We start from the raw sequence: 26,933 nt of genomic DNA, 5'->3' as shown, positions 1-26,933 counted from the left end.
CCTTCGTTATGAATGCTACTCTAAATGGCAAACTTTCATACTGACAATGTTACGTAGTAGAAAGCTAATCAATGGCTTTCTGTTCCATTATGATATCCTGTACTTTCTGGGAACATACTAACACATGAGCTTAAGCGCCAATGACCCCCACAGCACAGTTCTGCAACGGTGAGAAAAATACCACGGAAGACTGGGCAAGCTCCTGAGTTGATCTGTAATCAGTTCAGCTTGTCATTTTTCTAATCTAAGCAAACAGCAATTGTGGAAATACTCTACTTTTAAATGAGTTTTGTGATAAGTATTGTCAAATCCAAGTATTAGTCCAAGGAAGTCATAAATAATTTGGGAAAGTACAATTGCATCGAAGGGTAGAATCTGGCTTAAATATTAATGAAAAAGATACTGCTCATTACAGGGTGTTTATGCAGTCAACTGGGTCATAAGCCTTTAACAAATTTACCCCCTTCTCTCAATATATTTTAAAACCAGTTTTTAATGAAATACAAAAGAAATCTGATGTTTCCATGTGTAAACCTATAAATTCCAGATTCAATGAATCTAAGCAGTATTTCTGAGTAATCCTGATAAGGTACCATTTTACTAAGCAATTAAGCACTCTGAAAAGGCTAGCATCTATACAAGATTATAGCAGAGTTGTCTTTTGTTTAAAGTGACAGAACAGTTCTGCATTTTTTTCTTTTTTTTAGCAAATCACAGGTTGAGGAGCAGTTTAATTTTAGCTTCTGATCTTTAAAATCTAAGAGATCTAAAATTAGATCATCTGAGAAGAATATTTGCTTTTTTAAACCAAAGCAGATTAGGGATCTCTGACTATATCACTGATTTTAAAGCGTCAGTAGAACATTTTAGGAATTCAATAGTAAAAACCACAGAGTTCTTGCTGGGTTCTTTGGAAAAGTCTCAACTTTACCTGCAACTGGGCCTGATAAATTCGTTCTCATGGATTCTTAATTTCAAGACAAAAATCTGCTTTTGAATTACAGAAATCTTGAAAGAATGTAAAGACCCTCTCAAAAGTTACTTCAGTCCTAAAACAAAATAGTGGTACTTTCAATGACTTCAAGAATGTCGGTATGTTGTCTTATGTCTTAAGGCTCCAAACTTACTACAATGGGGTTTATTCTCTTTTGCCCTTTCTGCTACTGAGGAGAATTCAATTTTCCCATTGGTATTTCTTTCTACCACATCAGCTACTCCTAGACAAAGGCGGAGTCATGAACTTAAGAGATTTAACCCAATGTGGAATTCACATTTACTCGTTAGCTATAATACATCTGTTATCTAAAAGCTGACTGCACTGGCCATTGATATCCACATGCTCAGACGATAAACTGAGATAAACGAGACCGTGAATATAACACATTCGCTACATGTCCTCTAATTTATGGCCGATGTGAAGCACGATGATAAAAATAATTTTAATGTATCCACAGATTGGTTAGTTAAAATGGTTTGACTAGTGTCTCTAGTTTATTAACAAATTTGGATTGTGTAATGTAACATTCATTGCATGAATAGATACGATTCACATAAACACTTATCATCGGGTAAGCATTTGAAATGAAAGGAAAATAAATATAATTTTTAAAGAGTCGTCCATCATTCTCTACTGAGAAAGTTTAGTCAATACTCATTTCTTCTCAGAAGGATAGAAACATGCAAATTATCTTTAAACATGCAAGGTAAATTGTTGGCATTCCCAGCCCAACTGATCTCTGTTAGTGCCAAACAGCTGAGTATATGCAAACTGTAGTTAATGAATCAGGCTTTTACATGTACAGAGTTTATATTCACATTTTGCTATGACCAGCATCAAGATATATTAAAATGCAAAACAATATCTGTTTGTATGCAAAGCATGAAAACTGCACCATTTTGCAATAAATTTTTTCATATTACACAGTGGGTGGTAGACATAAAATGATTAATAGGAGGCAGTACAAAGAAGACAGTAGAAACGGAGATACTACCTTTTGCCCTGGACGACCAGATTCTCCAGGTTCTCCCTGTCCAAAGACAACCAGATATGAAAGTGACAGTCTTACAAGCATTTTCCAAAACCCTTAAGGCCTCAGAATTTTCAGATATGGCACAGCCTCCTTCTTGATCACATGTACTTCATTCATTTTATCCTGTTGCTCTGCATCTCACTAAGACATACCAAAACTTTCTGCTGGGAATATACCTAAGGTTCACATACAAATAATCCACATTTCCATAAAAGGCAATCATAGGAAAGAGAAGGCAAGATGTCTTAGTCAGGCCTTTGTCAGATTTCCAACGGATATTCTCTGTTGTGTTTGGAAGCTGACTATGCAGGAGAATAGCAACAGAGTCATCACCACTGGAGTTGGTAAAAGGGACGAGAAAGTAGAAGCTTGTGAAAATAAAAACTGACTCTTGGGTTACAAATACTTAGAAAGCTCTAATTACCTTAATTCCTGCAGCAGATGATCCAGGGTCACCCTAAAATGAAACCCACATGGAGATTATTCCACAAGTTAGAAGTATGGCGGGGATAGAAAACATCACAAACACACAGAAAGCCATTATTGACACGGATACTCAAAGGGGCCCCATGACTAACGGGCTGAATTATGCTCTGTAAGCCTTTGTATCAATATGTCAGCTGTTAAGATGTCAACAATTTCCAAGATAAACAACCGACTTCCTAAAAACATGGGCTTGCTTTGAATGCAAAATACATCAGGACTACATTCTTTAAAATAAATATATAAATAAGAATCTCTTCCCTTGATGCAGTGCTAAAATGTATTCTAAAGCAATAACTTATAATTTAAGGATCTGGAACCTTTGGTTTTTCTTTATTTCTGTAATTTATTAATGTCACTGGCTGTCATTTACTGACAGTTCGCTGACCCTTTTGGTCTTCGGAAAGTCAAGGTTCAACAGATGAAGTCAAAGAGTTAACGATGTCGGGTTGGAAAAAGCCATGTACCAGATGAGCTAGTTTTCTTCTTGAAGCACTGTCACAGTTACAACCATCACGTTTCCAGCTTCACACTATTTCATTGTAACATAGTCAGTGTGAAGTTATAGGATGATGGATGACCTGTGGGTGATGGGGACACTTGTCAGCTCTCAGATAAATCTGGAGATAGGATCTGGTTTTCGAGAAGGCACTGTATTCCACCCAGATTTCACAGAGGGTGACTACATTTCTAAAGCAAATATAATTAAGCATGTAGGGCGAGTTGAGGAAAGAATACGGAGAATAGCTGATAATACTGCTTATATCTGAAATGAGGCCAGGAAAGGCTTAGATTTTCAAGCTGCTTGTAGCCCTCTCAGTCACAGGAACACACTAGATGAGGAAAAACTTCGTCATTTGAGATTCTGTCAGGAAAACAGAAACGTCCACAAGCAGAAGGGAACATATTCCGATTTCCTTAGCTGCCTCGTCTGTGCAAGTTGTCAAGAAATTGTTCCAGGGGTCTATTTCCTTGTTCTAGACTCCGAAATCTGCTCATAAATCTCTTTTGGAGACAGAGATAAAGCCTCAGGACTTTGAACATGGAACACCTGTCCCCCTCCTGCAGTTCGTCTCCCCTCTTCCCATGCCTGGCATCTTCTCTTTCCTCAGGTCTCAGGGTCACCTCAGAGAAGGAGTCACTGACTGACCAGCTAAGGCGCGTGCCCCCTCACGCACACATCTTCCTGTGGAGCAGCACGTTCCGTGCCTGTTCTGCATAATTCATTTGGTAATTATGCATTTATGTTTTCTGCTTATCACTGTCTTTCCCTCCATTATACAGTCATCTGCATGTCAGCAGGTTTGGTGTCGGTTTTAATTCAATACCTGGCCCATAGTGTATGCTCAATACACATATGACAAATAAAGGAACAAACCTCAAAAAGAAATTTTTAAGCAGGTCAGCAGTCAAGGATGAAAATGACAAAAACTTTAAGAAGTAAAAAAAAAAAGTTTAGGAAAGAGAAGGAAATAGTAAATTAGCATATTGAGGAAACTGATAAGTATGTTAATGTTTTTGACATCTTTTTTAAGGTACCCTGGTGGCTCAGTGGTTGAACACTCAGCTGTTAAACAAAAAGTCGATGGTTTCAATCCACCAGCCGCTCCAAGGGAAAAAGATGTGGCAGTCAGCTTCTGTAAAGATCACAGCCTTGGAAACCCTATGGGGCGGTTCTACTCTGTCCTATTAGGTTGCTATGAGTTGGAATCCACTCGATGGCAACAAGTTTGGTTATTGGTTTTAACCGCTATTACAGAAGTAAAAAATGAAAAATAACGAAACATAAAAAAGGATCCCAAATCCTAATGTCTTACTGTAGAATGATACTACAAATCATCAACATTTATTGAGTTATGAATGGAAAGTGAAATGAATGTGACTTATAAAATAACACATTTCAATGTCTACTAAATCAAGTCTGAGAGCCATCAACACAAATCAATTAAGGTGGCAATATTTAACACAATAAGAGCTTTGAGGAAGCCTGATGGCACAGCAATTAAGCGTTAGGCTACTAACTAAAAAGTCGGTAGTTCGAATTCACCAGCTGCTCCTTGGAAATCCCATAAGACAGTTCTACTGTGGCCTATAGGGTAGCTATGCTTCAGAATTGACTCGATGGCAACGGGTTTAAATCTTTGTGTTCATATAAGCAATTCTGACTTTGCCAACTCCCTAGTTTCATCTCAATTATACCTTATGAAACTGCCATAAGATCGGGCAGATATTAACATTCCGTTTAATAGATGAGAGAACTGAAGTAGTTATAGTGTAAGTGAATTTTGGGCTTCCTAAATTCTACTGCCATGTTCTTTTTATTGGAATTAGAAACTAATTATTTCATTTCAATTTGACAACAGGGCATAAAGATTGCTGTAAACTTATAAATGCAAGTTGCTTATATTAACTATACTTAATTTTTTTTAAGTGTTTTAATTTCAAATGACTAGATAATCCACGAATGAGAACAGGGACTATATTTAGTTCTCATAGAAAGTGAATAGAAACAAAAGGACAGTTGTCTAAAAGGTTGATTTATTTGTGGCAATCTGAGCAGTTTCATTTTCATGAACAACAATGAGTGATATTTTTACTCTCTTTTTAAAAACGTACAACTGTGAAATCCCAAGGAATTTTTATAACTTTGAAGTGGCAAGGCAACTGCTGGAAGACATTCCCAAGTAAAACATTTTGAAGGAGAATGCTGGAAGTAGTGGAAATAAAACAATGAGTGTTTATAATTCTCCTTCCTCCAAAAGCGAAAATGAATACAGGATTAAAGCGGGGTGGGGGGAAAGGACTTACGTATACTCTTAGCTTCATGCATGAGCCAGTTGGTTTGGAAATAAAATTTCAACAGAGTAAGTCATAGGTGGGAAATAGTGTGAGAAGATACCTGAGAGGAAGGAATTCGACTTTACCACTATTTATTGAACCACGAAGAGCTTCTGTGTTTTTATTTGTGACTATTTTCAAACACAACACTTAGTAGGTAATTAACATATATGTGTTAATAAAGCACATGAGGATATATGAAGTACATGTAGTGACTTATTTCTAGGTTTACTGAACACCAATTATGTACCATACACGTACTGGGTGCGGGGATATAGGGAGCTGTGGAGACAATGGTGAACAAGGCAGTTACAATCCCTGCCCTTAACCTGCACTTAAGATAATCATTTACTATACATACATATACAAAAATACTGATTGGAAGTCTAAAAGATACTTTCTTTTTCTTCCATTTTTTTGAAATCTGGGATAGAAAGAGACTGTCTTATTTTGGGAAACTCTGTGTCTACCAAATTGTTTTATGCTTTTTTCATATGTCAAGACTATGTCATAAATGTCTACGTGAATTTATATATTTATACTTTAAAATTCTAAAAAGCAAATAAGTCGCTTTGATGACTAAGGTATGCCTGACCCAAGCTATGATATTTACAATCGCCTCATAAATATGCAAAAGCTGGACAATGAAATAGGAAGACAGAAGAACTGACACATTCAAATTGTGGCACTGGCAAAAAATACTGAATATACCATGGACTGCAAGAAGAATGAACAAATCAGTCTTAGAAGAAATACAACCACCCAACAGTGTTCCTTAAAAGTCAGCTGGTAAGATTTTGGCTCGTTTACTCTGGATACATCAACAGGAAAGACCAATCACTAGAGAAAGACATCATGTTTGATAGAGTGTCAACAAAAACAAGGGAAACCCTCAATGAGCTGGATTGACACAATAGCCAAAACAATGGACTCAAATACTGAAACAATCGTGAAGATGGCGCAGAACTGGGGAACATTTTGTTCTGTTATACATAAGGTCACCATGAGTTGGAGCTGACTTGATGGCAACTAACAACTGACATGTAAATCCTAAATATAATCCTTTCTTCATTCAGCCACTATTGTCATAAAGGGCATATACTAGACAAGAATAAAATTTAAGATGCTCCTGATAAATGGTGATTTGGTATAAGGATGTTGTCCACACAACAGGCTACCCACTTCCCTACCATGTGAAGAACAGTGGTTAAAAGCACAGCCTCTAGAGATAGCGCCACCACTTTCCAGCTGAGCTAATCCCTAAACTTCTCCATACTAGTGTCCATCCTCAGAACTGTTGTGAGCATTAAGAGGCAATGAAGGGAAATTGGCTCAGGGCCCAGGGCATGGCAAGCATTCAAGAACGACAGGGATTGCTGTTGTTCACTGTGTATACACAGGAGACATGACAAGCATGTGTATATTATAAGAAACGGTTTAAAGTAAATAATAATAAGTTTTTCACCCAATAAATATTTATTATGATCCAAATATGTACCAGGAACTTAACATGGTGTTGGGAATAGAGCGGTCTAGCTTTTTATTTACTTTTTTTTTTTTTTTCCAGTGAGCTGGAGCTTCAGTTAAACTAGGAATTACAATTAAACCATGATAAGCCTTATGAAAGAGATTTTAAAGAGTGCTATAGGGGGATATCATAGGTGATGTAACCAATCTAGAGAAGACTGAAAGACTGCCCCAAGGAAATGACTTATAAGTTTCAGCAAACTGAAGGGTGAATAAGTTAGAAGGTGGAGATAAGGAGTTTAGGGGAGAGAAATCAGAAGGCAAGGGTGTTATAAGCTAAGGAAATAATGTGTGCTAAGTTTTTTTTTTTAAATTAGAGAATGTCCAACACTGACTGGGGTGGGAACAGGCCTTCCATTTTGATTTAAAGAAAAACAGACAATTGTGTTGGTGACTCCAAATACAGGTATGGCTTGTGAAAAGGCTGAGAGGATACAACTAGAGGATGATCAAAGATGCTATGTAAAATGTAAAGTAAGAAGGTAGCGCATTTACAGGAAAGTAGACTGGGGGAGCAAAGAAAATCACATACAGGTAATACCAAGAACGTGAAGGGGAGATTCTGAATCAGCTGATATATTTGTGAACAAGAGATGGTGTGGTCAAACCATTCCATGTGCTAGACAAACACCTACATTCAAGTGGGGGAAAAAGAGAAGAAATTCATATCTACATATTTCATATTGGAGGGATTAGCACTCCAAAGACTAGAACATAACGCTTCGATAATAGCTCTACACACGATTAAAACCAGTCTCTGGCAGGCCATTCTTCAATCTAGAGTATACTATAGTTGCCGGCCACAGAGAAAACCCAGCCTGTTGGATTTTGTGGTTCCATAGTATTTCCAGATGACCAGTCTGGAAAGGTTTAGATTGCTTTACCATCCAAAAGCACTGAGCTGGATCAAAAGGAAAAAAAAAATCCTATTAAAGTGAATCAGTCAATGACGTAATTTACTATATCAATGGCAGAAAAGAAGCATTTTTTTTTTTTTATTCTACATCCCAAACTTGGTACATGATGAATGAGTTTCACATACTAAGCACAAAGGCCATGAGAAGAGTGTTTCCAACATGCTGGAAACAAATTATATGACAGAAGCAGGAAATGTTTAAAAAACACATCAAAAATTATATTCCAATTACAGCATTCTCAGGGACGAATGCTACAGGTCAGATTACATATTATACATTACAGATTCCTATTTACAATCCCCTGTTTATACCCCTTGAAAGTTTATAGAAATGATTTCCGTTTTAACTGAAGCATACCTTATACTTAATTTCAGCTGACCAATAAAACTTTTTGTTCAAAATGAATAACAACCAATCTAGTTGATTTCAATTTCCATGTGGTAAAAAAAAACAAAAAAAAGCTGACATTTATTGAGAGTTTACTATGTGTGAGTCAGTATGGTAAATGCTTTGCATTAATACAAAAAAATAAGAACAGCATTCCTTTGAGATAAACTTAGTCTTTTAAAAGAAAAAAGTTGTTTTACCACTGGAAAATTAAATTTAAAAAATGTCTGATTAAAAAAACAATGTCCTATGTTCCAAAAATGAAATTTTAAAATACATCTTCTGAAGCATAAAATTCTCTACATAAATTCATATAGACATAGCTCAAGCTTGGCACAAATTATTTTCACTGTAAGAAAATTGCTCTCTGTTTAGAAGATTTCCTTTCTTTAAACAGAGGTTGGCAACTACGGCCCATGGGTAAAATCCAGCTGCCACCTACTTTTGTATGTTCAATGGGCTAAGAATATTTTTTATATTTTTAAATGATTCAAAGAATCAAAAGAAATAATATGTCATGACACATGAAAATTACACTAAATTAAAATTTCAGTATCCATAAATAAAGTTTTATTGGAACACAGCCACATTCATTTGTTTATATATTATCTGTGGATGCTTTCTCACTATAATGGCCAAGTTAAGTAGTTGTGATAGAGACCACATGGCCCACAAAACCTAAAATATTTATTTTCTAGCTCTTTACAGAAAAAGTTTGCTGACCCCTGCTTTTAAGCATAAACAAGAAAGTTAAATGTAACAGTCAGGTTTATATATCTAGGGTTTCAAATTGTGACTTCAAGAGGAGTCGGGGTAGATCATTGCTCTCATTAATATTAAACATTTTTATGCCATATTTGATTGCAGTATGATACTTATTCTAGACAGAAAAGTAAAATGGGCCCACAGCAGTGATTATCAAACAGGGGCAATCCCCCCCCGCCCCCGACCCCAAGTGGATATTTGGCAATGTTTGGAGACATGTTAGACTGCCGCAGCTTGTGGGAGGGGAATTGTTACTGGCATCTGGCGGATTGCAGCCAAGGATGCTGATGAACACCCTACAGTACAAGGCAGACCTCTACCACAAAGAATTATCCAGCCTGAAATGCCAATAATGCAAAGGGTGAGAAACCTCAATCTGCAAGAAACTGGAAGTCCAGTCTAATTTCTAGAACTGGACTACCCCTCAAATATAAACACAATTGCTTATTTAGTGACACGAATTCATTCTTACCACCCATGCCATGTTTCTATTAATATTTATAAGAATGAGAAAGATAAATTCCTTTTTATTTTATGGATAGGCTTTTATGACTAACCATTATCCATCTGTACTATAGTAATTTCCAAAGCAGATTAGTCTTATTCTCTTCTTTTTTCATCACTCAGTGCTTAGCTTGCTTTAATTTCAAATCCAGTTGACTTTATTATATTTTGTTTCTTAAGAGATTTTCTTAGTTCCTAACACATAGGACAAGTGAAGGAACATATCCCCTCACGTCAAAGATGTGTATAAGGTATAAATCCAAGCAAAAGGTAGGTACAATGATCGACTAAGAAAAAAAAAAGAGGAGGTAGGAATATGAACCACAAGACTACTGCTCACGAATAATGCCAATAATTATGTTAATAAAAATGCTAATAATGGTTTAAAAAAATACAGAAGACACAGGCTGACCAAATATCCAGTCAATCACTGGATTTCAAGTTGAGGCAAATTTTCAAGGCAGCATTAAAGGCTTTTATCAAGTAACATTAATTTAGAATCGACCTGTCAAATCTCATCCCAACCTCTCGTATGTTGTCTTCTTCTAAAACTGGGACAAACTGAATCGCTTCAGGAACTCTGTTTCCAAATCCTTGGATATAAAAAGGTCATATCCCCTTTGCCATGAATATGTGTTTTTGTTTCTTGAAAGCCTTATTACTGGAAACTTAGTTATGAATTTTTTATAATTTGTGATACCATTTTACTTTCAAAATATTTAAATTTGTAGCTATAAGCTCATGGAATAATCAAATATTTAAATGTTTCCTAATCTTGCAGAATTGTCTCAGACGTTAAAGCTACTCTCACTCACATCCCTCTCTTGAAACCTTGCATTTTCATATACAGGTAATTATATTTCTTACTCATACACATAACAGTCCATATTTCACAAAAGTGTACCTTTTTGCCTGTGTCACCTTTGGGGCCATCTTCTCCAGTATCTCCCTGAGAAGAGAGGAAAAAAAAAAAAAAAAGGATACATATAAAATATATTGGTGACATTAAGCAAAGAGTATTTTTCATGATTTTAAGTTTTCTCTTGTAAACACTACACTTTTTTAAACTCTACATATTAAAATTTCTTGTAAATGTTCAACCGTGCTAATGTACTTGACCAGCTGCCTGGTATCAACTGATCCAAAGAGATTTTATTACAATGACATGGCTGAACAGTTTTAAACTCTTCCACAATATTAACGGAAAGCATTAATTTTTATGTCTGCCTCCTAATAGCTTATTCTGGCACTTAAAGTCTCCTTAAACCGTCTTTCTTTTCTCTTCTGTTCAGACCTCCACTCTAACAAAGACGTTGGCTTGACCTCCCTCTGCGTCCTTTCTTGTGCCATTCCTGCCACCTGGACCCTTGGCCTTTCCTTTTCCTTCTGTTCGTATAGATCCTACCCTTTCTCCAAGCCCATCTCAAATAGCCAGGGTCTTAAAGTGCATGATGATGTTGTTGTTGTTAGGTGCTATTGAGTTGACTCCACCTAATGGAGATCCCATGTACAAAAGAATGAAACATTGCCCCATCCTGCACCATCCTCACAATCGTTGCTATGTTTGAGCCCATTGTTGCAACCACTGTGTCAATCCATCTCACTGAGGGTCTCCCTCTTTTCTCGCTGACCAAAGGGCATGACAATATGCTCAAAATCTATGACTGAATATTTCTCTGAGCTTACATGTTTTGCATTTATGAAATAAAAAGAGCAGAACTGCCCCAGACTTTCCAAGGAGCGCCTGGCGGATTCAAACTGCCAACCCTTTGGTTAGCAGCCGTAGCATTTAACCACTACACCACCAGGGTTTCCAAAAAGGTATTAGCAAACTTTTATTCTTTAATCATAGTAAAATTAGCTTGGGAAGTTTATGTTTCCTTAGTTATTTTTTAAACTTCCTATGCCTATTTCCGCACTGAAGTCTCCTTTCGATACACAAAGCAATGCATTCATCAAAAAAAAAAAAGGGGGGGGGCTTCCTTAAATTCTGTGTTCTTTTAAGTCTTATCATGTGCTATAGTGGAAATGTGATGGGCTATGAAATCAGGGTGACCTGGGTCCTGAACCCAGCTCCAGCACCTACTGGACAAATTAAATTCTCTGAGCATCAAGTGTAAAACAACTAGGACAGTATTTGGCATATGATGAACCCTTAAAAATGATAGCCATTAGCAATAACAATGTATTGTTCATATATTCCAAGGCTGGGATGCCCTTCTCTCTAGCTTCCTAAGAGGTCACTTTTCTATCGTGTAAAAAAGTTCCTTAAGAGAGAAATTATTGATAATGATTTCCTTGGGAGGGGGCAGATGGGGAAGGAAGACCTGCACTTCTCTCTGTTTTCGTTTATTGTTTCAAACAAGCATGAAGTTAACCAGCTCAGGCATTTGTCTCTGGTGATGGATATACCACAGCAGCCCAGGCGGGCCTGAGACACTTTATCTGATGAATCCCTGGAACGTTGCTAGCACTGCTCCTTAAGTTCTATACAAAAGACTCAACTGATGTCTAATGAATTTCAAGTTAATTACCATGAACTGGTTGCATGCCAAATAAATGTACTGATAATCTGTTATGACAGATCTTTGGTAGACAACCTATTAGCATAGTTTTAAAAAAAATTGCTTGAAAATCCCTTTATTAAAAAACAAAACCAACCATATAAGGAACTGGCTCAGAGCGGTAGTAAAGTGAAGGGTTAGACTGAGCCATCCCCTGAAGAAACTGTTTTTTCCACTCCTTCATTTTGTTCTCTTCCCATTTAAATAAACGTGTCTTTGTTTCTTTGTTTTACAATGCTGAAAAATAGTTCAAATAGATCAAGAAGTTTGTTTGGTCTTTAGATGAACTTCTTTGGGGGTTAGCAGTTACAATATGGATTAGTGAGAAAAAATTGTATCACTGATGAATAGCATTATGTAGTATATCAGTGGTTTCCTACAGACAGCACATTTTCTCAGGCACTGTTAAACAGCATGAGAACTAGGAAAATAAGTACAATGATATATATTGAGACAGGCCCAAAGTAGTATGGAAGGGATTCTAAGAAAAATTTAACATGCAGAGCCCTGCTTCTCCTTTTGTTTCTCTTTTTTAGTTTTTATGGGAATTCTTTGTGGGGCAACTTTCAGTGTATTTGCTGATGGTAAACATCTGTATCCTTTTAACCTAGTGACATAAGAAGCAGTAGAGGGAGATGTGAATTCTTGGGAAAGGATTGGAATGGCATTAGTAAGTAGTTAGAATAGAAATTTTGCAGGCCTAGGGATTTTTGAAAGCTATTCAAAAGCCCAACATAGAATGTTTAAATTTGCTTCCTTTCTCTCCATTTCTTTGTACCCAAACCCTTGTCCATATATTTGAAGAAAGCAGTTCAGTTTGTGTGTGGGGGCGGGGGGGGGAATACATGCAGAATCATTCTCACCTTTTCTCCTCGTTCTCCAGGTTCACCCTGAGCAAATGAACAGAGATTGAATGACAATTATAAAATGAGTAATTAAACAACATCAAGATAAAACCCAATATTAAACATGCTAGGTACATTATGGGTGAAACTTTGTATTTTGGAAATCCGTAGCTGCCATGTGAAAAGAAATGGTAAGATGAGCTTCTTGGAGAACTGAGTATGGGTTTCAGTATCAAATACAATAATCTTAATTCTTTGTTTTTAGAGGACTAAAGAAAGATATTTTAAGATTATTCTTCAGAAACCAAAAGGTACACTAAGGAGAACAGTGACACGGTGATTCAATGTCTTGAGAGGGTTTTCGAATAGCTCACTACTTTTTTTGTGTGCTTTAGTGCTGGGGGCAGTGGGTGCAGAGGGGCTGGGAGCCAGGCTGCAAGGGCGGCCCCTCTGCACCCACTGCCCCCAGCACTTTAGGTGAAAGTTTACAGAGCTAATTAGTTTCTCATTAAACAATTAATACACAAATTGTTTTGTGACATTGGTTGCCAGCCCCCTGATATGTCAACACTCTCCCCTTCTACATCCTGGGTTCCCTGTTTCCATTTGTCCAGTTTTCCTGTCCCTTACTGCCTTCTGATCTTTGCTTTTGGGCTGGTGTGCCATTTAGTCTTGTATACGTGATTGAACTACGAAGCACGTTCCTCACAGGTGCTATTGTTTGTCCTATAGACCTGTCTAATCTTTGGAAGAAGGGTAAATCTCAGGAGTGACTTCAGTACTGAATTAAAAAGGTGTCTGGGGGCCATACTCTTGGGGTTTCTCTAGTCTCTGTCAGACCAGCAAGTCTGGTTTTTGTTTTTTGCTGAATTTGAATTTTGTTCTACATTTTTCTCCCGCTCTGTCTGGGACCCTCTATCGTGATCTTTGTGAGAGCAGTCAGTGATGGCAACTGGGCACCATCTAGTTGTTCTTGGCTCATTCTGGTGAAGGTTGTAGTAGTTGTGGTCCTTTGGACTAATCTTCTCCTTGTGTCTTCGGTTTTCTTCATTCTCCTTTGCTCCAACCAGGGTGGGATCAGTAGATATATCTTAGATGGCTGCTCACAAGCTTTTAAGACCCCAGGCGTTACTTGTCACAGTTGGATGTAGAACACTTTCTTTATAAACTATGTTAGGTCAATTGAGCTAGATGTCCCCTGAGATCATGGTCCCTTGTCCTCAGCCCAGTAACTTGGTCCCTCAGGGAGTCTGGATGTGTCTGTGAAGCTTCTATGACTTTGCCTTGGTCTAGTTGTGCTGACTTCCCCAGTACTGTGTATTGTCTTACCATTCACCAAAGTTACCACTTATCTACTGCCTAGTTTACTACTTTTAATTCTGCCCAAACTCAAAATCAGTAAGATGGACAGGCACATCCTTCCATAAAGTCTTTTATTCTAAGCATTCCTTGGTGCATGGGTCATTCCCTAACATGGCCAAATATGCTCAGTCCTGAACTGGACCTTTTCCAATGTCAGGAACTCTCTTTAGCCCGCTGGTATCTAGTATGTTCCAATTCAGGTAGATTTTGGGAGGCACTGGTATCTTCAAGTAAGACACTAGATTGAGACAGAATCTAAGTAAGTTTAGGAGAGATGTCCTTGCTCAAAATGATGACCAGGATGGCATGAGGACTAAAGTCCAAAATTGTATTTTGAAGAGAATCTCACTATCACTTTCCTGAGGAAAGTAAATCCTACACATTATAATAGCATTTCTCTTATGAAAAGCTTGACTAAGTGTTGCCATGAGATGAGACTACTTTTCACTATGTTCTTTTTAACTATAAGCTACTCAAGGAGTAAGTTTGGAGGCAAATCTCTTTTCATTCCCTGAAACTCAACTTGACCCTTTGGCTTTCTGAATTTCTGGCCACCTTCACTACTCAACATCCATCCTGTTGGTTGCTAGGCAACACAGGAATAGTATCGTGGACATGCATTAAGCATTAACTCCTATCATTTGACTTTTTAGCATGGAGCAAGAAAGGAAAGACGAGAAGAAAAATGGCTGTACTTCCAGAAGGAGTATTTTCTTTCCCCTCCTGAAGGAAAAAGGACAGGTCCATAAATTTTGGGTCTGTCTTAGGCTCCTGTCAATAGCAACGTGATCCGTAAAATCAGCTGACAGGCATTTGTGGGTACAGATACACCCCAGCACAGCTGATGGGATTAGACATTAGTTTTGTACTTCAAGGGATGTTCACTCATCAAAGGATTTGGGACTTGTCTGCCTGTTTGGTTTAAACTAAACTGTCACCAATCCTTTTATATTTAACGGATTCATTTGTTCTTCGAGAAACAAAGAGAACTTGCAATCCAAAAAAAATCCTCATTACATTTTTTCCCTACTTAGTAATTCAGACTATGTCCATTTTTAAATTTTATACATGCCACATCTTTATTCTGCTTTTCATATGATTAACTTTGTTGTGTAAGTGTTAGAGGTAGCCAAATTACTTACAAAAAGCCACAGTGGCACTGGGAACATACTCTTTAGTGAGTCTTGTAAGTATTATGCAATTTTAGGTAGTATGGACAGGGCTTATGTCTTTATATGTCTATTAAGTAGTGAAATGACAAAGTCATATTTGAAACAAGGGCCTTCTTGTGTTGTTTAAGTATCCCAGAATAAAGATTTTAGACAATCCTATTCTATTTGAGTTTTTCATTTTTCATGCTAATAAGAATCAAAACCATAATTTATTCATTAGTCACAAAGTTCTGGACTGTAGTATATTACAGAATTGACCAAAAAAAAAAAAAAATTCCAACCAAGTACAACCTTTGGGATATAAAAAACTGTAACAGCTTACAATTTTATGGAAATTTATGTCTCAAATGACTCTGCTTGGTTTTATTTGAACTAACCTTCAATCCTGGTATTCCATTCTGTCCTACTGCTCCAGGTAGCCCAGGTTCACCCTCAAAATAAAAAAAAGATACTACTAAATAAAACAGACAAAATTAATATATACATCATTTGAGGAGATAACCATCCAATAATGCCCTAGAAGTAACTAGAAAATAATAGTGTAAATACAAGTTAATTTATATGGTCCAAAATCCTATGTTTATGTACCAGTGATACAACAGAATTATTTTCCTTTTTTCAGTCTTTTATCCATTAAGAAAGCTGAAGCAACTTACCAATGGAAATTAATATCTAGCATGGTGTTGGATGCACTGAAGGCATCAAATAAATATTAGTTCAATGAATAAAAAACTCCTGAAAATATAAGGCTCTCTTGATGGAAAACTTTGAAGACTCATGAGCTCAGGAAACTAAAGACTAAATCATTACTTTTTATATAAGCTTTAATCAAATGAACATCACCAAATCTAAATTTTGAAGAACGTACACATCTTTGAACAAGTAACTAATTCATTTAGACATATCTGACACAAAAATGAAAATGATACTGACTTCTCTTTCCGATTTTGTTGCAAAAATAATTTAAATCCAGCATTTAGGTTTGTGGCTCTCACTGTCACCATGGCTTTTGGGGAAAAGATAATAGCTATTAGACTAGAAAAATTTCCTGCTTCAGAAAGATGATCACGTGTCTTTCTAGACACTGAAGGGCCCCTTGAAGTGCCCAGAAGCAAAGGAGGGACACCCTAGCCATCCACGCTTCCATGTGGCTCAAACTTATGTCAACTAGAATTTTATTTGCATTTAAAAACATTCCCCCCAATCCTAGACAACTTTCTTCTTTATGCTGAGGGTAGTGAAGTTGCTCTTTCAACTGATTTTTAAAGAATGATTTCTGAATCTAAAATGTAGCACTTGGAGGGTAGAGATTGTGCCTTTCTTACATTTGAGTTCTCAGGTTCAAAACATGAACACTGATAATAAGAGTAACATTTCCTAAATGCTTATTACCTGCCAGGAACTTTACATTCATTACCTTACTTCATTCTCACAAAGTACTAGGAGGTAAGTACTATTATTATTCCCATTTTACAGATGAAGAAACTAAGGTACAGAGAGGTTAGATAACTTGCCTAGAGTTACACAACTATAGCCAATATTTAAACTCTCATGATCAGCTAAACTGGTTGTGCCCTTCACCCTATGCTAAGTTGCTAAATGAGTGAATGGATCAAGAAGTTGTTATAAAATTATGAAGAGAGTAAATGATACATATTTCTACCCTTATTATCATTTGGTTTATACTCATTTATAAATGACTTTCCAGAATATTTAAGAAACTTGAATTAAATATAACTTATGTAAAGATGGGAGCCCTGGTGGTTCAGTGGTTAAGTGCTCTGCTGTTAACCAAAAGGTCAGCAGTTCGAATCCACCAGCCGCTCCTTAGAAACCCTACGGGGCAGTTCTACTCTATCCTTTAGGATCTCTATGAGTCAGAAATCGACTCGACAGCAGTGAGTTTGGTTTTCTGATTTTAGTTACACAAAGATGACTTATGTACACCTACCAGATAAACTAAGCAATGCAAATTTTTTGCTTTTCTAGAAGAGGAAAAGTGTTTTACTATTATATTAGATTTTTATAACTGCTAAAGTCTTACCTTCCTGGGAGAATTTTTCCTTCTTATATAATAAAGTCATGTTATAATTCTAACTCTTCCACATTCTTTGGTAAAAATGGCAAAAAAAAAAATTTTTTTTTTTTTTAATAACAGCGGCCATTATGGAAAAACTCTGATATGCCATTTGTACATAACAAAGGGGGTAGGAACTTGAAAACAGAACACACTTGAAAGAGGGCTATCATTTACTATGCAACCAGAAAAAAGAGCTATGGAGTCTGCCTTCTTCAAACAGTCCACAACAGGATGCACTAATATCATAACTCATAGTTTAATGCAAACAAGAGACGCTGCCAGGGAACAAAACAAACTTTGTTTGGAGTTTCAAAGAATAACCATGGTAGCCAGAGTTATAAAAAAAAAAAAAATGGTAAGCCCCTGGAACTGGATAAACTACATGCTGAGATTTTGAAGCAAGGAAGAGAAATGTTGCTCAGGTATCTGCAGAGCATTCTCCTTAATATATGAACATCAAGGGACTACCACTTGATCCCTTTTTTCCTTTGATTTTATGTATTGCTAAAATAATCTTGTAACATAAAAGGAAACAAAAAAATTACATTCATAATCCCATCAGTCTATAATAATTGTTTTCATTTTGTTCTGTTTCCTTTTCGTCTTTTTGCGTATGTTCCAATATTTTTAGGCAATTGTAAGCATATTACATAGTTTGCTGTTTTGATTTTTCATATTCTTTATGCCACACATTCTTTATGATTGCCTTGTGAATAATTTCATTATAATCTATCAAATTCATGTGTAGTATTTTGTTTAATCAGTCCCCCATTGTTGGGTACTCAGGTTCTTTCCAATTTTTTCTTCTTAAGATAGGCTAAAATAAACCCTGTGAATATGCTTATTTTTTTCTGACAATTTTTTTCATTATGATAAATTTCCTGGATTTGTTTTATTAGTTGTTATGGATCGAATTGTGTCCCCCGGAAAATGTGTATCAACTTGGCCAGGCCATGATGCCCAGTATCCTGTGATTGTCCACCATTTTGTCATCTGCTGTGATTTTCCTATGTGCTGTAAATCCTACCTGTATGATGTTAATGAGGCAGGATTAGAAGCAGTTATGTTAATAAGAGAGTACTTAATCTATAAGGTTAGGTTGTATCTTGAGTCAATTTCTTTAGAGAGAAGCAAGCAAAGACAGAGGGACCTCATGACACCAAGAATGAGAACCAAGAGGGGAGCATGTCCTTTGGACCCAGTGTCCCTGCGCTGAGAAGCTCCTTGACAAGGGGAAGATTGATGACAAGGACCTTCCCTCAGAGCCGACAGAGAGAGAAAGCCTTCCCCTGGAACTGGCACCCTGAATTCAGACTTCTAGCCTCCTAGACTGTGAGAGAGTAAATTTGTTTGTTAAACCCATCCACTTGTGGTATTTCTGTTATAGCACCCAAAAACCCAGTGCTGTCGAGTTGATTCTGACTCACAGCAACCCTATAGGACAGAGTAGAGCCGCCCCACAGAGTTTCCAAGGAGTGCCTGGTGGATTCGAACTGCTGACCCTTTGTTTAGCAACCATAGCACTCAACCACTATGCCACCAGGGTTTCCTCTGTTATAGCAGCACTGGATAACTAAGACATTAGTCAATGGAAACATTTTATGGCACTAGCTGCCATTTCTAAATTACTTTCCAAAAGGTTTCTGAGGGTTTTTATTTGCTTTTATAGCCACTGCTGTTGTTGCAGAGCCCTAGTGGCACAGCAGTCAAGAGCTACGGCTGCTAACCAAAAGGCTGGCAGTTTGAATCTGCCAACTGATCTTTGGAAGCCCTATGGAGCAGTTCTACTCTGTCCTATCGGGTCGCTATGAGTCAGAATAGACTTGAGGCAACGGGTTTTTTTTTTTTTTTCTGTTGTTACATGTTAATCCCATGCATAATGGAACCCACATGATCAGTTGCAGATTAGACTAGTGTGATTGGTAAGATTTCATTGGCTGATTTTTGTAAGTTGCCAGGTCTTTCTTCCTAGTCTGTCTTAGTCTGGAAGCTTCACTGAAACCTGTTCAGCATCATAGCATCAACAAGCCTCCACTAACAGACAGGTTGTAGCTGCAGGTTGTAGCTGCACACGAGGTGCACTGGCCAGAAACTGAACCTGGGTCTGCAGCATGGAAGGCGAGGATTCTACCACTGAACCACCAATGTCCACTAGCTCTGTGCTATTTTTGTCACAACCTCATCAGTATTATGTATCACATAATAATTATTTTTGTTGCTATTTTAATAAGCACAAATGAGAGCTTACTATTCAATTTTACGTATCTTTTATCACTTATAAGGTATCTCACAAACTTTCAAAGTTGAAAAGTGAATAAAGCTAATTGTTTCCTGGATGAATTAAGGAAGAATGAAAAGAAGGGAAAAAATGAATCAAAGCACTTTATCCTTTTAATGTTATATCAAGAAAAATATATTTATGATTCCACTTATATGAAATATCCAGAATAGCTAAACCCATGGCAATAGAAAACAGATTGGTGGTTGCCAGGAGCTGGAGAAAAGGAATGGGGAGTACTAGTTTAATGGGGTTTTATTTTAGAGGGATGAAAATGTTTTAGAACCATAGGGGTGGTGATTCCACATCACTGTGAATGTATTAAATATCACAGAAATGTTCACATTAAAACAATTAATTTTATGCTATGTGAATCTCACCTCAATTTAAAAATAAAAAGATAAATATATTCAAACTTAAGTTAGAGGTCTATGGAGCACTCTGTTATTGTCCAAAATTAGTTTCCCAGGTTGTGTAAAAGTAACATAGGGATGAAATGCTATGCAATTCTGAGTATCGAAGTCAAGCTACAGGATTCTGGAAAGCATTAGTGCATTTGACAATTGTTTAGTGAATATGTACTATCTGTCCTAGTCTGCAATGAGTATTTCATGGGATGTGAAGATAAAACAGACATGATAGGCGTTTGTGCCCAAAGAACTTATTTTTGAAAGAGAAAAAAGACATGCACATAAATAACTTATGAGGACACAAGTCTTATTTCAGCACAGTTTTCTTGTACTTCCTCAAGTAAACAGGCATAATAAATAGATATCAAAGGGAAGTCTGAATGAGGAATGAGTTATATTGTCACTTAATATACTTTTCAGATAAACAAGGACAAAACATGATCATCATGAGGCGTCCTCAAATGAAGTGACCATGATATTACTACTTAACAGTAAAAATGGACACATACAGAAAAATGTATCAGAGAGGTACAGATAAAAACTATGGGACTTTAGTCTTTTGTTTTTGTGGTGGCAATGACTGAGCTAGTCTTATGCTTGCTGGATCATCTACGCGTCTATTTCTCACTGCATGTCATATTCACAAATACTGAGGACATTCCATGCACGGTAAAGCAAAATAGCAGCTAACATCTTAACTGCAGTTAGATTGATGGGGTTTTCTCTCCCATACTTTAAATTCGATGGCTACTCCTAGAGTATTACTCCCAAATGACCATTTGCATATTTAAGCCGAAAATCAGTTGAATTGACTTTTAAGAAGGATGGCTTGTTGCTTTCATTTTTTTTTTTTTTAGCAAACATTCTTTAGAGCTCTAACGTAGAACATCACGCAAGGCTTTTACAGTTACTTCAGGTACTGCTTTTCAAGGGCAACTTGAAAAAAACGCTTAAAAATTCAAAGGAACTCTGTCTTTTTAGGAGTCAAGATTCAGCACTAAAAGGAAATAAATCATTTAGCAGTCATAGTGATTGGCATCACTGCAATCACAATTGTTTTCCATCCTGGCAATGAGAGTTTAAAAGGAGAGGTAACTTTACATTGTTAATATTCACCTTATCCAAACAGATACGTTTCTTTGCAGTACTGTATTTTCTTTAACAGTATGGAAGGATCTCACTACTGAACCAGCTGTTACAGGCTTTTATACATTTAAGCTCCCAGTCAGAAAACTATGGAAATTCTAGGAATTTATCCTACAAACATACTTGTAGAAGTATACCAAGATTTATTATAAAGATTTTACTGTAATGCTGTTTATGACAAATGAAATTTAGAAATACTAAAAATGAGCTCCATAGATACATTAAACAATTTTCTGACATTGGACAACTGACAGCACAGTTCAGTGATCCCTGAGAGCAGGAAAAAAAAAAAAAAATTCCAGGGTTCACCTATTGTCTCAGCATGATTGTTCATAGAGCCATTTTCCCTCTAAAAGTTACCTTTGTTTGGATACTAAATTGCATGTTCACCCTATGAATAGGGAGCTAGCTAAATCCATTATGGTACATCCATATAATGGGATAGTATACAATTGCTAAAAAAAATGAAGAAATGGATTGTCAAGACACTATACCATTGAGTCAAAGATGCAAGGCAAAGAATGTACGTATCTCTGGAAAAACTCTAGAAGGCTAAAACAGAAACTATCAGTGGTGCTTTCCTCTGGGTGGTGTTTTTGGCATTTGAGGCTGGGAAGGGTGGGGAGGGGGGAGGTGGAAGAAGGCTTTAACTTTTTATTTCATATTCTTTTGTATTGTTTAAATATATTAAACCATGTGTACAAAAACTAGTTTAAATATTTTATAAAGGAAATATATTACTTATGGGCCCAAATTTATCTTGTGGGGAGAAGGATATAGAAAAAGATTGTTATGCATATATATTACCAAAATAACAACTCTTGTTGGTTCAAATGTCCCCTTCTTACAGGGGTTGCTCCTATACCCCCCATCACATCACAGTTCCCTATGCCCCCTACCTGTACCTGTATGCCGACAAATAAAGTAAGTAAAAGGCATAGTTATTTTTCTCTATTACACTAACTACCATCTAAGATATAGTTCTCTGTTGTTTTTTTTTTGTTTTCCTCCCCCACTAGGGATGCCAGATTTGGCAAATGAAAACACAGGATGCCCAACGAAGTCTGAATTTCAGATAAACAACAAATAATTTTTTAGTTAAAAAACCAAAACCAAACGCATTGCTGTCAAGTCAATTTCGACTGATAGCCACCCTATAGGATAGAATGGAACTGCCCCACAGGGTTTCCAAGGAGTGGCTGGTGGATTGAAACTGCTGACCTTTTGGTTAGCAGCCATAGGTCTTAACCACTGCTCTACAGTAAGTCCCAAATATTGAATGAGACATAGTTATATTAAGAAATTATTGGCAGTTTATCTGAAATTCAAATTTAATTCTCTTGTATTTTATTTGGCAGACCTGTTTCCAGTTTATTCTACCACTAGAATATAAGCTGCTTGAGGGCAAGACTTCGTTTATGTTGTTTAGTACTGTCTCTACAGTGTCTAGAAACTATACCTTACAGGTAATAATTGTTCAGTACATATGTGTTGAAGAATGAATGAATACAGTTCTGTAAGGATAGTGAAATAAATACCTTAAACCTATAAGAAGTTGTGATGCACCATAGGCCCAGGAAGAAACTGAGACAGCAAGGCTATCTATCCCACTATAATTGTAAAACTGTAAAAGGGAAAATCGTAAAATTTTCCTGGTGGCCAGAAATGGCTTTTTGTGTCAGCTCCAGCCAGGCAGTCATCAGTGGGAAGGGAAGGAGACCCAGGAGCAGAGGGGAGAGATGTGAACTCAGCAATGGCACCCCTCCAAGCCACGCAGAGGCCAACCTGAAGCATCCGGACTGAAGAGTAGGGGAATGGCGTAGGGTACCAGAGAAGGCTGGGAGTGAATGCAGGGGAGGAGCCCCATGGCAGGCAGGATGCCAGCAATGAATAGAGCTTTAATGGCTTCCATGGAAAGCCCATAAGCCCCTCCAGGTCTCTGTAAGGGGAAGTGTGGTTACCCGGAGAACTAAAGGCTCCAACAACTCTGCCTGTGGGTACAGACCTAGAGGCTGGACCAATATTATTATTTCTATCTTTGGTTAGCCTTCCCTCTCCATCTGCTCTTCCCCTCTCCCCAAGTGCCCGAGATGAAGGGTGAGTAGTAGCTGGGGTAATGCTGGTTATATAAATTGTCAGTGTCATCTAAAAGTCCCAAAAGCCCCCTTCAGAATTTACCCATGTCGTCATTTACCTTATGATCTCATTCTAACTAAATCTGCTTTTTCCTAAGCAGAAGCACTGACAAAATAGTTAAGTATTTTCGTTGAAAGAAACCAAGCCAGTCATTCTTAACAGATGTAGAAACATATTCAGAGAGGGGAAGTAACTTTTGCAGAGGAAATAGCTGCAAAGAGGAAGAAATAAGAGTCAAAGCCAGGTCTTTTGATTTCCCATCTCATGTTCCTTTTATGTGAGCAACTTGTGTCTGAAAAACTCTTATTTAACTTTATCATGTTTCTTTTTGTTTAACTGTAGCATGAAATAGTAAAGAGGGGTCATGAAACATCCTCTAATTCCAGCTTTTCCACTTGCTGGACCTCTGACCTAGCCCGAATTTCTGAATCCTTTAATCTCAGCCTTCGAAAGGGGGGCTAGGTTAAAGTATGGTAACAAAGAGACAGGTTTCAAGGTCTCTAGAGTTGGTCTCTAACCCTGGCCAACTGCACAAGCCGAGGCGAGGCCACCTGTGGCTGCAACTGTATCACACACAAAGGCGTTGCTCTCTCTGACCCTCCAACAGCCTCTCTGGACTGAGCCAGAACCTTCCCCTGCTACTCTCAGCACTAGGCATTCAGGCACGCTACACCCTAACTTGGCAGAGTTCTGCGGTGGATTTTAACTCAGCGCACATTATCATGCCTTGCTTCTTCCCAGCTCTAAAGGATCAAGATTTAGTTGTTGTTGTTGTTTTAACTGGAAGAAAGATATCACCTGGCAATTCCCTATTCTTCAGAGATCTGACTAAACTTGGCTCAAGTGCCAATTTTTTTATGGAAGAGTAAGATCTGCTCTTCTGGGGCCCTCAGCTCAGGTTCTTACATCTGTGCATGCCATCTCCGTTCTGCCCCCAAAACAGTTCAGATGGGTCAGTCAGGTCTTCCCTAGTTACCTCAAGAAACCTACTCTCCTCAAGCATTTTGTGAGTTCAGTATTGGCTATCTGGGGCTCTTGGGAAGGAGTCACATCACAGGGCATGTCATTATTTCTTCATCTCACTGGCTTCTCTTTTTTTCCCCCTTCCATTTTCACCTCCCTTCCTCTTGGCTAGGAAACCCTGGTGGTGTAGTGCTTAAGTGCTATGGCTGCCAACCAAGACGTCAGCAGTTTGAATCTACCAGGCGCTTCTTGGAAACTCTACGGGGCAGTTCTACTCTGTCCTATAGAGTCACTATGAGTCAGAATCAACTTGATAACAGCAGGTTTGTTTTTTTGGGGTTCCTCTTGGCTTCCCTCCTACACAATCCTGAGAATTCAATCTCTGTCTTTCATGTGGAGCAATTTTAGCTCCTAATGCACACCCAACCCACCACAGAAACAGCAGAACAAATAAGTTCCACTTACCACTCGCCCCATCATTAGAAGGCAGTGGAAGTTAAGAGTGCGAACTTTTTTTTCCCTTTTTTATTACTTTCTCTTATTTCAAATGAACATCTCAGCTACATTATTGGTTTCCATAGTTTTTGAGCTGGCCTGAGACCTGTTTTCATCCTTCTTTACATAGGAACATGAATTCCAATTTCAAACTAACTTAGAGGTACACTTTTTAACACTAACTTAAGCTATTTGTTGGTTTTAAATGAGCACGGAAGAGAAAACGTAGAATTGTTAAGGAGTTTGATGTATGACTTAATGGATATACCTAAAATGAACCACTGACCTTTTGGTTAGCAGTCAGAACACTTAACTACTGTGCCACCAAGGCTCCTATTGATTCTTTCCTAATTTTTTTTTCTTTCCTGGAGGCAGTGGTGGAAAGAAAGAAACCCTTAGCCAGTTTGGCATGGTTATGTCTCAGAGAATAGATATTTCTGTAGGGGAGTTTTGTCTTGTTTATCTAAGCAGAAAGCTCCCTCCCTAAAATTAGAATCTCTTTGTCTACATTGATAATACCAATGGTGATTAGAAGAAAAGTAGACAGGCATATCAGTCTGGAACTTAATAAAAATATTCTATTTTAATATTTTAAAATAAAAATATTCTATTTTAGGTAATCTACTAAAATGGGTCTTAAATTGATTACAGTAATAACCAAATTAAACATAGTAACCAAACCTTCATTATGGTTATTTCAAAATTATTAATGTCTAAAAAACGTGAAATAAGAAAACATGACAGTTGTATCAATAATGTGTGCTATTTGTGAAAGAAGTCTGCTGGTTAACAATTTTTACTTTAAGTTCCTATACTCCTAAAGGAAGCCCTGGTGGCGTAGTGGTTAAGTGCTACAGCTGCTAACCAAAAAAGGTCTGCAGTTTGAATCCACCAGATGCTCCTTGGAAACTCTATGGGGCAGTTCTACTCTGTCCTATAGGGTCATTACGAGTCAGAATTGACTTGATGGCAACAGGTTTTTGGTTTGGGTACTCCTGAAAATGCACACAATGTAATTTGAATAAAGAAACTGAAATGCAGGGACATAGCTAAAAGTTTAGGGATCACAGGAAATAGCTAGATTGGGTTTATTTAGGTAAAATTTACATAACTGAGAGGAATTACCTGCCTTGAGCATACCCTAACATTTAGAAGTATACATGGACAACCCCATCCCCACACCTGCAATGGCTTTCCTTCTCCTCCCAATCCTGGTTCTATTATTCACCAGGAAGGGCCTTGGGGTTGTATGTGGAGACCACAGCCTGCAAGCTCTGCCCACAGCTCCCACTAACAGCTGCTATATGGCCCCCTGCAGGCTTGGCTGTGGTGCCCACCCCAGAAGTGTGGTCTATTCTTGGGAATATAAATGTGAGGAAGACGCCAACTCAGGCACTGGACTCAGTAAACTTGGTTCGTGGGTATCTGGAGCATGGTCTAGAAGTGGGGAGACTGGGCTCTAAGCAGGCACGTCCCCTTACCCTATGGACTTCTCACTCCATGGAGGGTTCATAAAAGGAACAAAGGAGCCCAGAGGAGGAGCACCAATTGATTGTCTGGGTCTACGGGAAGCTCGGTCCTGTAGTTTCTTTAAAAAACAAAAACTTAACGTTATGGATTGAATTGTATCCCCCAAACTGTGTGTTGGAATCCTAACCCCTATACCTATGAATGGAAACCCTGCTCGCATAGTGGTTAAGAGCTACGGCTGCTAACCAAAGGTTGGCAGTTCAAATTCACCAGGTGCTCCTTGGAAACTTGGAAACTGCTCCAGAGCAGTTCTACTCTGTCCTATAGGGTTGCTATGAGCTGGAATCTACTCAAGGCAGCGGGATTTGGATACCTATAAATACAATTCCATTTGGGAATAGGGGTTTCTTTGTTATGCTAATGAGGCATATCAGTTAATCACTTCTGAATTATAAACAGCAGCAAAAACACAGAGACATGAAGCACAAACTGAGGAAGATAGATACCATGTGAAGATCACCAAGGAACGGAGGAATGGTGGGACTACAGAAGCTGAAAGAG

The 26,933-nt window shown here is 37.7% G+C and overlaps 1 protein-coding gene across 1 annotated transcript in view; it reads right to left on the bottom strand.

Annotated features, from left to right (window-relative positions):
• COL25A1 (collagen type XXV alpha 1 chain) overlaps positions 1 to 26,933 on the bottom strand; it is a 523,263-nt gene that overhangs the window by 70,066 nt on the left and 426,264 nt on the right. Inside the window, exons 13-17 of the mRNA XM_010590501.3 lie at positions 15,772 to 15,825; positions 12,879 to 12,905; positions 10,356 to 10,400; positions 2,455 to 2,487; positions 1,992 to 2,027 (exon numbers count right to left, since the gene is read on the bottom strand). Of these exons, the coding sequence (XP_010588803.1) occupies positions 1,992 to 2,027; positions 2,455 to 2,487; positions 10,356 to 10,400; positions 12,879 to 12,905; positions 15,772 to 15,825 (195 nt within the window). The remainder of the gene's footprint in view (positions 1 to 1,991; positions 2,028 to 2,454; positions 2,488 to 10,355; positions 10,401 to 12,878; positions 12,906 to 15,771; positions 15,826 to 26,933) is intronic.

The sequence above is a fragment of the Loxodonta africana genome, chromosome 5, assembly GCF_030014295.1.
Source record: "Loxodonta africana isolate mLoxAfr1 chromosome 5, mLoxAfr1.hap2, whole genome shotgun sequence".
Classification (NCBI taxonomy): Eukaryota; Metazoa; Chordata; class Mammalia; order Proboscidea; family Elephantidae; genus Loxodonta; species Loxodonta africana.
This window is presented reverse-complemented; position numbering and strand designations above follow the sequence as displayed.